This window comes from Notolepis coatsorum (assembly GCF_963971535.1).
Source record: "Notolepis coatsorum genome assembly, chromosome: 7".
NCBI classification, from domain to species: domain Eukaryota; kingdom Metazoa; phylum Chordata; class Actinopteri; order Aulopiformes; family Paralepididae; genus Notolepis; species Notolepis coatsorum.
In genome coordinates this window covers 141,756,182-141,771,641 of record NC_140171.1, presented here as the reverse complement: position 1 = coordinate 141,771,641, position 15,460 = coordinate 141,756,182, and the positions used below count along the sequence as shown (strand labels likewise).

Here is a 15,460-nt window from a genome sequence, read left to right as displayed (position 1 = left end):
TATCATCTCAACAGTGGGGCCCCCAGGGAAACTCAATGTGTTCTCCCCCAGGTCCAGCAGGCATCGGGCAAACTTCAAAAAGTCTAGCCCCAATATACAGGGGTCCTGCACCTCTGCCACCCACACTTGGAACTCCACCGACAGGCCCCCCACTGTTATGACCACCTTTCCCTTCCCCAACATGGGGGCTAGCTCACCAGTCACTGTCCTCAGCTGCACCGACGTCTGCTCCAGCTGTGTCCCCACCGGGACCACGTCGGGCCTCATCAGCGTCGCAGTCGAACCCGTGTCCACCAGGGCCGAACACGGCGCCCCAGCCAGGGTGACGGGAACATAGCAAAAAATTGCCTGCATGCGTCCAGCCCACTACCATGACTGATTCAGTGTCAACGTCTGCTTCTGGGGGGAGTAGAGCCCCACCCCCCCGGCTGTGCTGATTGGCTCCCTCCGCTGGAGGCAGAGCAGCATGGGACATGGCGCCAGGGATCCGCTCCGCCCCATCTACACGGACCCCCTGCCGTTTCCCTGCCTCTCCTGGCGATTGCGGCAGTCCCTGCGGAGATGCCCGGGTTGGCCACACCCCCAGCAGCGCATGGGCCTTGGTGAATGAGCCGCACCTCCTTGTGGTTGCAATGTTACGGCACGCACCAGCTCTGTCATCCGCTCCATCATTGCGCCCACCCACACCCTTGGGCCGCTCTCCCTCGCAACCCTCACCGTGGGAGGGGCCTCCCTCACGCCCTCCTGTGTGGTCTCGCCCCGCAGGTCTTCTCTCTCCAGCGCCAGCTCCAAGGCCCCCTGCAGCGTGCTCGGGTGCCGCAGTTGAACCCGCTCACGCAGGTATCGCGGCTCGATGGCGCGGACAAACTGATCCCTGGCGTACTCACTCAACACCGCGGGGGGCATGTGGCCGTATGTCCGTCTCGTGAGTGTCTCAATGTCAGTTGCCAGTGCACGAAGGGACTCACCGGGCCGTCTGTGCCGGTTACATAGCTCTGTGACCACGATGCTTTTATTGTCACATCGACCGAAACGCCTCTGCAGCGCCCCCACCACAGCTCCATAGTCTCTCAGCTCTTCCGGTCCCAGTGCACTCAAACATGCCAGGGCATCATCCGTGAGGGACAAAACGAGACGGGCAGCCTTTTTTTTATTGTCCATCGGCCAGCCATTCAGTTCGGCTGCCAGCTCAAATTGCATAAAAAACGCCTCCAGACTGCCTTTACCCAAATATTTCAGCGCCTGGTCTGCTCTCCATCCGCCATGTGCACCTCCACATGGTGCCACGCTCTGCATGTCATTCCTACCGGACGCCGCCGGGTGGAGTACCGGTGCCACCGTCGCGTGGCCGTCACTCTCCCGTCCTCCGAGATTGCCAACCCCGACTTCGGCACCGACCTGGATTCTTTCCAGGTCTGGAAGTCCACTTGACAGACCTTCATCCTCCCTCTCCTGTTTAATCTCGTGGCGTGGCTCTTCTTTTGCCGTCATTGCTAAGCTAACGTGACGTAGCTAGCCAAACAGCGGAGCTCCACAGGGTACACAGTGCGCGTCAATCCGAGTTCACTGATCCCACTTCTGACACCAAATGTAGCGTTCTGTCGTACCCGTATTGTTAGGAAGAATGAGGAGAGGTTTATGTTTCTTTTGGTTATTTAATTCCACTTCAATGAGTAACATACAGGTCAATACCTCACTCGTTAGGAACACACACAGCTTCCTGCTTCACGTATATTTCACGAACACAACGTAACTTCCGGTGCCACCTCCTATCTCTCCCGGGGGGAAACACACCCCCCGGGTACAGTGACACACAAGACCCCAGATCATTACAATATATACATATATTATCTTTCAAATGCCCGAGTTCAATTTGAATTTAGTATCACCAGGCATGCATAAGAACAGATAATGAAATCTACTGTAATCTACTGTACTTTCTTATTTTCCCCACAGTGCAACCGTTTTGAAACTAATTTCAGATCTAATTGTTCCTACATGTTAACAATAGGGAGGAGAGGGCGGTTAGGTGGCCGAGCGGAGATTGCGTTCGTCACCAGCCCCGGAGCTGTGAGCTGGATTCGCCTGTTCGAATCCAGCTCACAGCTCCGGGGTTGTCACCAGCTTGGCTGGCCGTCTGCACTAATACAATTGGCTGTATTAGAGGGTGGGAGAAGCTGGCGGGGTGGGTCCGGGTCGTTGTAAACAGCGACTCCTACAGTTCGGTCGGGGCGCCTGCTAAGCGCGGATAAGACTCAAGGGGGATAGTGTGGTCCTCCCACACGCTACGCCCTCTCGATGAGAATCCGCGCTGCCAGGTGAAAAGAAGCGGTGATTGGCTGGACGTGTGTCGGAGGAAGCACGTGGTAGCCTCCACTCTCCCAGATGATCTGACTGTGGGGGGTAAGTGCGCAGCGACCAGGAAGGGACTGGGAATTGGCATACGACTAACATTGGGATGGGAGGAAAATGGAGGGGGAAAAAGACCAATAAAAAAAAAAAAACAATAGGGAGGAGAAACTTGAAAGCCTTTCAATATTTGTCAAAAACTTTACCTTTTGTGTTATATTATCCAGAATATCCAGAGTTATTAAAGAAATTCATACAGAACTATGAACCTTGAACCCTCTAGATCCCTTCAGGAAGTGTAGTTCGGAAAAATTCCAACGCTGATCGACAGCTAGCCATGTCTATTACAAAATGGCCACAAAAAGACTACAATTCCCACGGTTACAAAATTCCAAAATGGTCGCCCTCTCGGACTTCACCAAATCGAAAAGTTAAATCTATCTAATGACACTTTTAACCTATTGCTAAACTAACGTATTGATGATAATATACATTCTACATGCTTTTGTGACATGTTAGTGATGTTAATACTTGAATACGTTTGAAATTTAAATCGCAATTTTTATACAACACTCTGAAAAATATTGATTTATGACCAGATGCCATTTCGGTACCGGTCCCGTCGGGTGGAACAGGTTAAGTAGCTTAACAGAGGAGTTGAAAGATGAGCTGGCTATTCGGGATGAAACGTCCTCATTAGAGGAGCTGATTTCACGAGCGGTGCGTTTAGCTAATCGTCTCCGTGAGAGACGCAGGGAAAGATCATCCAGGCAGAGGCCCCTTCCCCCTTCACCAGTATCCCATTTCCCCCCCTCCAACAAAATCAGTATCACCCTCTCCCCCTCTTGGATCTGAGCCAGAACCGATGCAGCTGGGGAGGGCCGCTGATGAGCCATACGACCACCGACTCGCCCTCCTCTAATCGCCTCCAACTCCCAGGTACTGGTATTGTGGAACAATGTCTCAGTACCCGTTCAAGTGTTGATTGACTCGGGAGTGGAGGAACATTTTATTGACACTGACTTGTATCACAGTCCAACATTCCCTTAGAACTCCTTCCAGAGCCTAAGCATGTTTTTGCCCTTGACGGAAAATGACTTCCCCACGTCACACACCGGACAGGCCCCATATCTCTCCTCATATCTGGAAACCATCGCAAACTCATCTCCCTACGTAATTCCCTCTTCCATGTCTCCCCTAGTGTTAGGATTTCCGTGGTTAAAATTACATAACCCACACATACACTGGTCCAGCATATCCATCACAAATTGGAGCCTACACTGTCACTCTCACTGTTTGCACGCAGCCGTCCCCACCACTATTACCAGGCCCCACAGTTCCTGCCAAATATCATAACCGCTGAGACGTCAGACCCACATCTGGTCCGTATAAGAGAGGGAGATGAGTGGAAGACTGCCTTCAACACCCAGCTGGGTCACTTTGAGTACCTGGTAATGCCTTTCGGACTGACCAATGCCCCAGCAGTGTTCCAGGCATGACATGCTGAATAGATTTGTGTGACCATTTAATTTTCTCCCTTTCCCCCCAGAAACATGTGCAACATGTTACGCTGGTCCTCCAGAGGCTGATGGAGAACAGATTCTATGTGAAGGCTGAGAAATGCACCTTTCATTGTGGAGAAGTGAAGGATATCACTGGTTTTCATATGGTTATAACATGCATGTATGTAAATATATATATAGGCTGGAATTTAAAGGACCCTGTGTGTGTTAAACTCTAAGACAGAAATGTTCTCTGTAGCAGGGCCTATGGGAGATAGGAGCCAAGGTCAGATAGCCGGGAGTGCAGTAGCAGCGTATATATGGGTCAGAAACCAATGCTCCTGCATTGTCCCGGTGCCCAAGAAGGGACGACCCAGCACCCTCAGCGACTACAGGCCAGTCGCTCTGACATCACACGTCATGAAGACGTTTGAGAGACTGGTCCTGCAACACCTCAAGCCCCTGGTGAAAGACTCCCTTGACCCCCTGCAGTTTGCATACCAGGCAAACATTGGGGTGGAGGACGCCATCATCTATATGCTCCACAGAGCATACACACACCTGGAGAAGCTGCACAGCTCAGTGAGGATTATGTTCTTTGATTTCTCCAGTGCCTTCAACACCATCCAGCCGTCACTGCTAGCGGATAAGCTCTCTGTGATGCAGCTGGAGCACGGCTTGGTGGCCTGGATCAAGGACTACCTCACTGAGAGACCGCAGTACGTCAGACTAAAGGACAGTCAGTCTGACGTACTGGTGAGCAACACCGGCGCCCCCCAAGGAACTGTGCTGTCACCCTTCCTCTTCACCCTCTATACCTCAGACTTCTGCCACAACTCAAGCAGGTGTCACCTGCAGAAGTTCTCTGACGACTCCTCCATCGTAAGCTACATCACCGACGATGATGAGGAGTATAGAGCCCTGGTGGAGAGCTTTGTGGGGTGGAGCGACAGCAACCACCTCCAACTCAACACCAGTAAGACCAAGGAGCTGGTGGTGGACTTCCGGAGGGGCAAGAAGAGGCCCCCCCTGATTCCCATCACCATCCGAGGGGAGGAGGTTGAGGTGGTGGAGTCATATAAGTTCCTTGGGGTACACCTGAACAATAAACTGGAATGGTCGGACAACACAGAGGCCCTCTACAGGAAGGGACAGAGCAGGCTGTTCTTCCTGAGGACACTCAACGTCCTTCAACGTGTGCAATAGACTGCTGCAGTCATTTTACCAGTCTGTAGTGGCCAGCATCCTCTTCTATGCTGTGGCATGCTGGGGGGGCTACATCAACTCGAGGGACACCAACAAACTGAACAAGCTGGTGAGGAAGGCTAGCTCCGTGGTGGGAGTCGGACTGGTCAGACTAGAGGTGATGGCAGAGAGAGGGATGAGAAGGAAACTGGCTGCTATCCTGGAGAATCCCTCCCACCCCCTCTACGACGAGCTAGTCAAGATGAGAAGCACGTTCAGCCACAGACTCATAATAATAATAATAATGACTTGGATTTATATAGCGCTCTTCATGACACCCAGAGCGCTTCACAGAGTCCATTATTCATTCATACACAGTCATACCGGTGGTGGTAAGCTACAATTGCAGCCAGAGCTGCCCTGAGGCACTCATACCCCCCCGACACTCAACTAACCGCCTCGGACAGTCCTTCATACCAGCGGCCATCAGGCTCCACAACAGTGGGCAGGGACTGCTGCCAGACATCCAACTAGAACTAATAGGAACCCAAGGAGGACAATAACACTACCTTATGCATACCTTATATGCACCCAGGGAACAAAATAAGCACCCGCCAAGCGCCAATGGCCTGTAGATTTAAGGTTTGCCGAGTAAAAATGAGAGGTCTGCCCGCCACCTGGCGTGTAGTTCATATCGATACTCTTATTTTGAAAATCCTGTGCAGGTCTCATTTCCGCCCCAAGCGCAGCTCCAGTCATAATATCTATGGCTCCGTCAGCTAGCAACGTTCGGTTCATATGATACTCTTATTTTGAAAAAACCCTGTGGCAACTCGGCGAGTCATATCCGCCCAGTCCGTGCTATTGTCTGCGGCGCAGGTCGGTCAAGCAGAGGAGCAGCGCTACACAGCAGTGCGGCTATTTTGCTATCCGAAATAAGTCTGTGGTGTTTTTTTTTTCTCACAACGGGTCAAATGCATCTAACACGCTTTGCATCATCGCCATTCCTTTATGCCCACATCGCCCGAAATGAACGTTAAGTTAGCGTAAGCTAACAAGCTAATCCTGATCAGAGGCAGAGGCAGAGCCAGACTGGGGAAAGGGTGTGTGTGTGTGCGTGTGTTTGGAAAGACGATGAAGTCAGTCTGGAGTATATTATAGTAAACTGAGGATTACTGAGGATGGACAGATAATGTTGATATTCAAATATAAAAAAGTTTCGAGAGGAGTGGAAGTTTGAAGACAGACTAGACTGTCAATATGATGTGGGGGTGGTGAGTTGAAACAGTGTGAATTAATGAAAACTTTATTTAACAGATTGCAGAATGGGTACAATACAGTACGGCTCAATACACACAATTGTTAAGGGGATGCAGACCAGAGAAAGACGTTTGTCTTGTTTACATCAGGGTCCCCCATTGTGTGTGTGTGTCCCAACCGACCCCACTTCTATGTTTCAATAAATTATTTGCATTTAAAACTATTAACGCTGACTCATTCCTTCAGTCCACTCAAAATTATGCTAATATTCCTTATGTTGTTTATGATATTAATTGAAAATAGCATATGAGAGTATTATAGTAATAATAACACATGGCGATATACTAAAAAGCTATTTATAATTTTTGGCTGGTAAAAAATCTGCCTGGCTGGTAGTTTTTTAAATCAAAGTCAAAAAGTTAAGTTTGTTCCCTGAGTGCACCTTATGTGAATACTGCACCTTATGTGAATACTGTGATACTGTGAATTCTGCATACTTCAGTTAGTTACACAGTAAATTATAACACTACCTCATGCATACTGCACCTTATGCGACACTGTGAATACTGTATATTTCAGTTAGTCAATTATTTTGACTTATTTGTTTACACTGCTTGTGTTGTTTTTACTACCTGTACCCCCCCCCCCTTCCCCCATGCTGCTATGATGCCTGAATTTCAATAAAGGAATCAGTAAAGGAATATCTTATCTTATCTTAAACCGTTGCTAGGGGGAAAGCCGTTGCAAGGGGGAAAGCCGTTGCTGTAGGAGGACAAGATAGCCACAACAACGAGACAGAGACTTTATAGCTGTTAGTTCTTCCGGTAGGGAGCAGAAACGTTTTGGATAGCGAGACAGACTGACATCGAGCTGAGCTCCAGCCCTTTGAACGAGGGCTGGAGGGGGAGGGGAAAATACCACGCAGTAGAAAGATAGCTACAGGCTAACAGACAGGCTTCGGCTAACAGGACAGGCCACCAAAGCGATAGATATAATCTATTCATCTAGTTTATTATACCACCAATGACTTTCATTTTGTACGAGATGCTATGTTTATGGAAATAAACATCCTTTCTGATAAAGAGACGACGACTCCAGTTAAATTTGTGTCCAGATGCACACAACAGGGACAGTGCAACAGTGTTAAATCCAGTGTGGGAGGACAGAATTCCACCGAATGATTGCCTCAACAAAACAAACAAATAAACACAATGCAGAGACTTCACGGAAGGGCAGATGAAGGCCAAAAACACAGTTTTCTAACAGAAGGGACAACTCTCTCACACAACTCATTTCAGTGAAACTGCCTTTTCAGTGGTCTCCTTCAGCCGAAGCGGCCTTTGCTAAACTGAAGAGTCTGTTTTCTTCTGCACCTGTGCTCTCTCACCCCGGTCCAGAGGCCCAGTTCCAGAGGCCTCAGACTCAGGGGTGGGGGCGGTCTTTTCCCAGCGCTGACCAGAAGATCCACCCATGTGCGTTCTTCTCTCACCGCCTCTCCCCTGCGGAGAAGAACTACGATGTGGGGAACAGAGAACTTCTGGCGGTGGTGTTGGCTCTCCAGGAATGGAGCCATTGGTTGGAGGGTGCTAGCCATCCATTTGTGGTTTGGACTGATCATAAAAACTTGTCATATCTCCGTTCTGCCCATAGGCTGAACGCACGCCAGGCCCGGAGGACTCGTGTTCCTGGGCCGTTTCAACTACACCCTCACATACCGAACAGTAGCCACGGTAGAAAACCCAGTGCTGAACCCAGTGCTGAACCCAGTGTAAACCCAGTGTGAACCCAGTGTGAACCCAGTGTGAACCCAGTGCTGAACCCAGTGTTGAACCCAGTGTTGAACCCAGTGCTGAACCCAGTGCTGAACCCAGTGTGAACCCAGTGTGAACCCAGTGTTGAACCCAGTGCTGAACCCAGTGCTGAACCCAGTGTTGAACCCAGTGCTGAACCCAGTGCTGAACCCAGTGTGAACCCAGTGTGAACCCAGTGCTGAACCCAGTGCTGAACCCAGTGTGAACTAGGGGTGCACCGATATGAAAATTGGCCACCGATACCGATACCGATTGTTCAACTAACACAATCGGCCGATACCGATACCGATACCGATACTTGTGGCAAAAAATAAGTATTTGTAATTTTTTTTTATATATATATATTTTTTTTTTTTTTTTTTTTTTTTTTTATGAAACTACTGTATATTTGTATGTGTATGTTTGTATGTGTAGGCCTCTTTACTTACTTAAAAAAAGGAAACATCAAGAAATATGTTTATGGTATCACTGATCCCTCTCCCAGTATCGTCTGGCGGCCTGCAGAGGGATACTATTTTCTCAACCAGAGCTTTCAACCAATGCAATGGAACCATTCTGGCGGCCTGCAGCGGGATACTATTCTCTCAACCAGAGCTTTCAACCAATGCAATGGAACCATTTTTATTGACAGTCGATTCGGCCAATTACGCCACACCGCTAGCACCCGCCTCCTGCTGTTCTTACCACCAATCGGCAAGCGTTTATTCATTTTCTACTTCGGGGCATGCCGCCATTGATCTGCTTGCGAGAATGCGAGTCAAACTCAGAACCACAACAAGCTAATACGTTAGCTGCCCGGCAGTGCCCGCCGACCAGCGCGCTCCACAGGATGGCCAAACGAGACACAATGATTTTACTGCAACAAATGTTATAATAAAACAAAGCCTTTCTATACATTTGTCTGGTTGAAAACTTTATTAACAGATTGCAGAATGTGTAGTTGGGTACGGAATGAGCAACGGAATGGAACCGAGCTATGAACGGCTTGCTTGCTATCTTCGGGTAAATACTATGCTGATGTAATTGAACGTGTAACTAACTATATAACGTTAATGCCACAAAACGAATGTTTGTGTCATTTTAACAGCAGATACTTTCTTAAATGCCATCCTCCCGACAGAGCGGTGTTGATGGGGAGCTCTGATGGGTTCGCTTGGTTGTGTTATTAGCATTGAACAGCTAACCGAAAGCTAGCGTTAACTAATGTTAAAGGTTTAGCCATAACGTTACGTTGGCTAAAGTTGGGGCTATTCATAATCCAGCAATAATGGCTGCAGACCTGCAAGCAAAGTACAGCAAGTTGGCAAAGGAGTATTCCAACGTAAATCACATTTTCACCAGTAACGTTAGTCTTCTGCCTCCCGGCTATGAACGGACTCGGAGTAATGCCTTGCTGCTATGGGTAATAATAATATGCTGATGTTATTGTCCGTGTAACACTAACTATATAACGTTAATGCCACAAAACGAATGCCTTGTTAATCATAAATAGTAACTTTGATGCAGTAGCTTGTGTGTGTGTGGGGGGGACGGCGGGCGTTGTGCAGGTAGGTCGCGAGTGAACTTTTTTTTTTTTGCCTTTTGACGCTACACAAATTGATGGTTAGTTATCGGCGACTGCTATCGGCACATTTGAGCTTATCGGCCGACAGGCCGATAGCAGTCAACAAGGCACTTATCGGCCGATACCGATACCCGACCGATATATCGGTGCACCCCTAGTGTGAACCCAGTGTTGAACCCAGTGTTGAACCCAGTGCTGAACCCAGTGTGAACCCAGTGCTGAACCCAGTGTGAACCCAGTGCTGAACCCAGTGTTGAACCCAGTGTGAACCCAGTGTGAACCCAGTGCTGAACCCAGTGTGAACCCAGTGCTGAACCCAGTGTTGAACCCAGTGCTGAACCCAGTGTGAACCCAGTGCTGAACCCAGTGCTGAACCCAGTGCTGAACCCAGTGTGAACCCAGTGTGAACCCAGTGTGAACCCAGTGCTGAACCTTCTGTAATTTTGGTGAACTTTTGCGCTCCGGTGGTTTTTGTACGTTTTTGACTCCTCATGTTTTTCTCTCTTTTCCCAGTGTAGATTTGGTGTGTCGCTCTGGCATCGCCTCTGCTGCTTCCTGGTTTCCTCCCTGTGAGGATTGGTGTCTGGACGGATATCCAGTAGGGGTGCACCGATGTATCGGTCGAGTATCGGTATCGGCCGATAAGTGCCTTGTTGACTGCAATCGGCCTATCGGCCAATAAGCTCAAATGTGCCGATGGCAGTAGCCGATAAATATCCATCAATTTGTGTCGCGTCAAAAGGCAAAAAAAAGTTCAGTCGCGTCCTGCACAACGCCGCCCCCAGTCCCCCACACACACAAGCTACTGCATCAAAGTTACTACTAAATATTCAACATTCTCTTTTGAGACTCCGCTTCAGACTCTTATCATTTGGCACTAAAAGCTAAACATTGTCACCGATATGGCTGTCCGCAACATGTCATTAATTGTGTACGCGAGGTGGTCGCTCAGTGACGACGCTAACGTGAGCTAGGTTAGCTAGCATGAGCTACCGGGAGATGGAAAAACTAACGTTACTGGTGAAAATGTGATTTACGTTGGAATACTCCTTTGCCAACTTGCTGTACTTTGCTTGCAGGTCTGCAGCCATTATTGCTGGATTATGAATAGCCCCAACTTTAGCCAAGGTAACGTTATGGCTAAACCTTTAACGTTAGTTAACGCTAGCTTTTGGTTAGCTGTTCAATGCTAATAACACAACCAAGCGAACCCATCAGAGCTCCCCGTCAACACCCCTCTCTCTGGAAGATGGCATTTAAGAAAGTATCTGCTGTTAAAATGACACAAACATTAGTTTTGTGGCATTAACGTTATATAGTTAGTGTTACACGTTCAATAACATCAGCATAGTATTTACCCGAACATACTAGCTCAGTTCCTTTCCGTTGCTCCAGTAAAATCATTATGCCTCGTTTGGTCATCCTGTGGAGCGCTGGTCGGCGGGGCCGGGGAGCTAACGTATTAGCTACGGTAAGCTTGTTGTGGTTCTCAGTTCTCGCAAGCAGATCAATGGCGGCATGCCCGGAAGTAGAAAATGAATAAATGCTTGCCGATTGGTGGTAAGAACAGCATACAGAGGTGGGTGCTAGCGGTGTGACGTAATTGGCCAAATCGACTGTCAATCAGAATTGTTCTATTGCATTGGTTGAGAGTTCTGGTTGAGACAATAGTATCCAGCTGCAGGCCGCCAGACCATACTGGGAGAGGGATAGTGCTACATGGCATGGTGGAATTAATACCATAAACATATTTCTTGATGTTTCCTTTTTTTAAGTAAGTAAAGAGGCCTACAAATACAAACATACACATACAAATATACAGTAGTTTCATTAAAAAAAATTATTACAAAAAAATATATATATAAAAAGAAAATTACAAATATTTTTTTTTGCCACAAATATCGGTATCGGCCGATTGTGTTAGTTGAACAATCGGTATCGGTGGCAAATTTTCATATCGGTGCATCCCTAATATCCAGTGGTTGGCCGGCGATCCAGCCTGCCCTTTTTCCCCGCCACTGTGCTTTGTGTTTTTGGACAATTACTTTGCGGTTAATAAAACCCTTGATTTACTTGTTACTCAGCGTGTCGTCTCTGCTTTGGGGTCCAACTTTTTAACCATAACACAGACATCTTAGCTTGGCTATAACAACAACAACAACAACAACAACAACAACAACAACAACAACAACAACAACAACAACAACAACAACAACAACAGGTGACTGTAAACAAATAACATGTGACTGTAGTCAAACAATAGACAACAATAGTCACTGTGCTCTTTGATATGCATGGAGCAGCATGAGAGAATAATAACATCAACAATGGCGCAAAAACGGTGTGTGTGTGTGTGTGTGTGTGTGTGTGTGTGTGTGTGTGTGTGTGTGTGTGTGTGTGTGTCTCTCTCCTCCTAGGGATGGGTACCGAATCCGGTACTTTTAACACTTTGATTGCCGGAAAACGCTTTTTCACATCATTCAGAGCCATGCTAAAGGTGCCGAGGACGCCGTAACTCGTCTTTGATATCAATATTTCAAAAATCTGTGATCGAAATCATATTTTCTTTCCGGAGCCCTGAGATGTGCTGGTGGGCTCCCACCAACTGTCTAACGGTTCGAGAGCGCCATCTGGTGGCCGATCGGCAGATCGGCCAAGAGGGAGGGGCGCCCCAAACAGGAAGTGCTCATCCATATGAGCTCCGGGCACTCGCGTCCGGTAGCCGGACTCCATCTCAACACACTGGATGATCAATCGCTCGCCCTAACTCAATAAACAACGTTATTTGGACGTATATAGTATTATACAAGCTGGAAATGGTTCATCAGGATAAACATCCCATAATCGAAAACGGTCTACACCACGCTGATCGTCCAACGGCGCGAGGAAGATACGGTAAGATTCAGCGTTATTTTTGAACGTGTTCCATATAAACTGTTATGATGAACATATGACCCACACTAGATGAATGATATAACGCTGCCCACGGAATTATAAACGATCCCCCGCCCATCCGGTCATCATCAGATCATACGTAGATCATTCTAGAAGTACGTCCAATTGAAATTTTTTATATCGCCCCGATTGCCATCAAACTGTATTTCATCATCAATATAATGCATTTGGGGCTATAGATCACGTTCTGGAGAAAGCTGCAGAAAGAGATGAAAACATACTTATACATTAGAGACCATACTTTACTATGAATATGTGAATGAAAAAGTTTAACGTTGCTACACAATGAACAATACATATAGGACTTTGAATGGGCCCTAATAATGGCAATGTAGCAATAGAATTTAAAAAGTTATAGCCATGCAAAGAAGGGGTACTTCTCCATAGACAAATAGAGCTGGCAATCTATGGTATATCATGAATTTAACCCATGGCAATCAAAGTGTTAAGGGTATCGACCGAAATTATTCGACAACAAAGCAGTCGGGCAATGGCAAGCCGAAAACGGTCGCAAGTGTGGTTACACTTTAAAAAGCTAGATGCAGACAACGCTCGCTGCAATATTATATATTATTTATATATTAGTAACAAATTGTTCTAAATAAATAATAATGATAATAAATTATTTGAAGTTTGGACACATTTTTTACAACTGAGGTAGGTAGATAAAATTAAAGTTAAAGACTAAAGTACAGAAAAAAGGTACCGTCGGGTACCGGTATCGGTTCAAATGTGAACGGTACCCAACCCTATCTCCTCCTACCACTCTCTCTATCCCTATCTCCACCTTTCCCTCCCTCTGTTCCCCTCACTCTCACTCTTCTCTCTGCCTCTCTCCTCTCCCTTTGCCCCCCCCCCCCCCCCCCCTCTCTCCCTCTTTGTCAGTGTGCAGTGGTCTGAACACTCAGAGCTGATCCGTTCTGGCGTTTGAGGAGAAGCATTTTTCATATTCTATGGCACTGCCGGAATGTTCACATACAAACACGCGTGTGCACGTGCTGCACACACACATGTCGAGAGGAGAAGAGGGGAGAAGAGAGCAGAGGAGAGGAGAGGCGAGGCGAGGAGAGAGAAGAGGCGATAGAGGAGAAGGGAGGGAAGAGGAGAGGAGACGAGAGAGGAGAAGAGGGGAGAAGAGAGCAGAGGAGCAGAGGAGAGAGGAGAGTCGAGGAGAGAGAAGAAGAGAGAAGAGGCGATAGAGGAGAAGGGAGGGAAGAGGGGAGGAGACGAGAGAGGAGAAGAGGGAAGAATAGAGCAGAGGAGCAGAGGAGAGAGGCGAGGAGCAGAGGAGAGGAGAGGCGAGGAGAGAGGAGAAGAGAGAAGAGGCGATAGAGGAGAAGGGAGAGGAGACGAGAGAGGAGAAGAAACAAGAGGAGATGAGATGAGAGGAGACGAGAGAAGAGTGGATAGAGGAGGAGGAGATAGAGAAAAGAGGAGCAGATAGAGGAGAGGAGCATATCGGAGCAGATAGAGAGGAGAGAAGAGGAGGAGATAGAGGATAGAAGAGGAGCAGATAGAGAGGAGAGAAGAGGAGCAGATAGAGGAGAGGAGAGGAATGAGGTGCTGATGAAACAAGAGAGGAGGAGCCGTTTCTAGACTGTAATTGAAATCGAATTATTCCCAGCTGACACCGCGTCACACACATACACACGGATTGCGTGCACACACACACACACTTAAACAACACACGTGCATGCAAACGCCCGCTCACGTACACTTACGATTGCCACGTTATTACCACTGACATCTGGTGTCTTCACACATCGATAAGCCCTCGTCCAGAGAGCAGAGTGTTATAGGACCCCATTGTATTTCTATGTCTCTCCCCCACCTCTACCTCTCTCTCTCTCACACACACACACACACACACACACACACACACACACACACGCACACACACACACACACAATCACACACACACATGCACGCACACACACACACATTATGGTAAATCTGTATCCTTGACATCACGTGAGACGGTGATGATACCAAGACCACTGATTCTCATTCCATTCAGGACATGATGGAGAGAGCCACCCTAAACACCATTATTATCACACATGTGCAACGTCATCATCACCATCTCACACACACCCAGCGTCATACCCACACACACACACATACACACCGCGTCATCATTACCAGGTCAGGACAGTGTGCAGGCCAAATCTGATGTGGTGTCTTAATGTGTATAGTCCAAATGTGATGTTTGTGGCGTGAGTGTGTGTGTGTGTGTGTGTGTGTGTGTGTGTGTGTGTGTGTGTGTGTGTGTGTGTGTGTGTGTGTGTGTGTGTGTGTGTGTGTGTGTGTGTGTGTGTGTGAGAGAGGGAGAGGCGAGATGATACAAGAGAGAGAGAGAGATGGAGGGGAGTATACTGACTTGCTTTCCCCGGCCGAGGTCTCTGCAGAAGCCGCTGTGCTGTCAGCAAGTCCTGGGTCTTGACCGCCTGGAGCAACTCCTGGTCCTTCCCCATGACAGTCCCCTCCGTTCTCCCTCCTCTATCCCTCTCTGGCTTCTTCCTCACAGCGCCTCTCTCCCCTCCGTCCTCCCTCCTCTATCCCTCTCTGGCTTCTTCCTCACAGCGCCTCTCTCTCCTCCGTTACTCCTGGTCCTTCCCCATGTCCCCTCCGTCCTCTCCCTCCTATAGAGAGATACCTTTATTTTGTATCCAGAGAGAGAGAGAGAGAGATACCTCTATCCCTCTGGCTTCTTCCTCACAGCGCCTCTCTCTCCTCCTCCGTTAATCCGCGGCTACATCCTCCTGCTGCCACTGCAGGCCTCCTCCTCCCCCGTTATAGGGATGCGGGTTGGGCTGCTGCTCCACTTCGACCA

The 15,460-nt window shown here is 48.2% G+C and overlaps 1 protein-coding gene across 1 annotated transcript in view; it reads right to left on the bottom strand.

The window, feature by feature from the left end:
* The window catches only part of LOC311231931 (uncharacterized protein), a gene marked incomplete at its 3' end in the record, with an annotated part of 185,622 nt that extends 170,512 nt beyond the window's left edge, over positions 1-15,110 (bottom strand). Inside the window, exon 1 of the mRNA XM_084318565.1 lies at positions 15,008-15,110. Coding sequence (XP_084174691.1) covers positions 15,008-15,101 — 94 coding nt within the window. The 5' untranslated portion in view covers positions 15,102-15,110. The remainder of the gene's footprint in view (positions 1-15,007) is intronic.
* Positions 15,111-15,460: the final 350 nt, after the last annotated feature.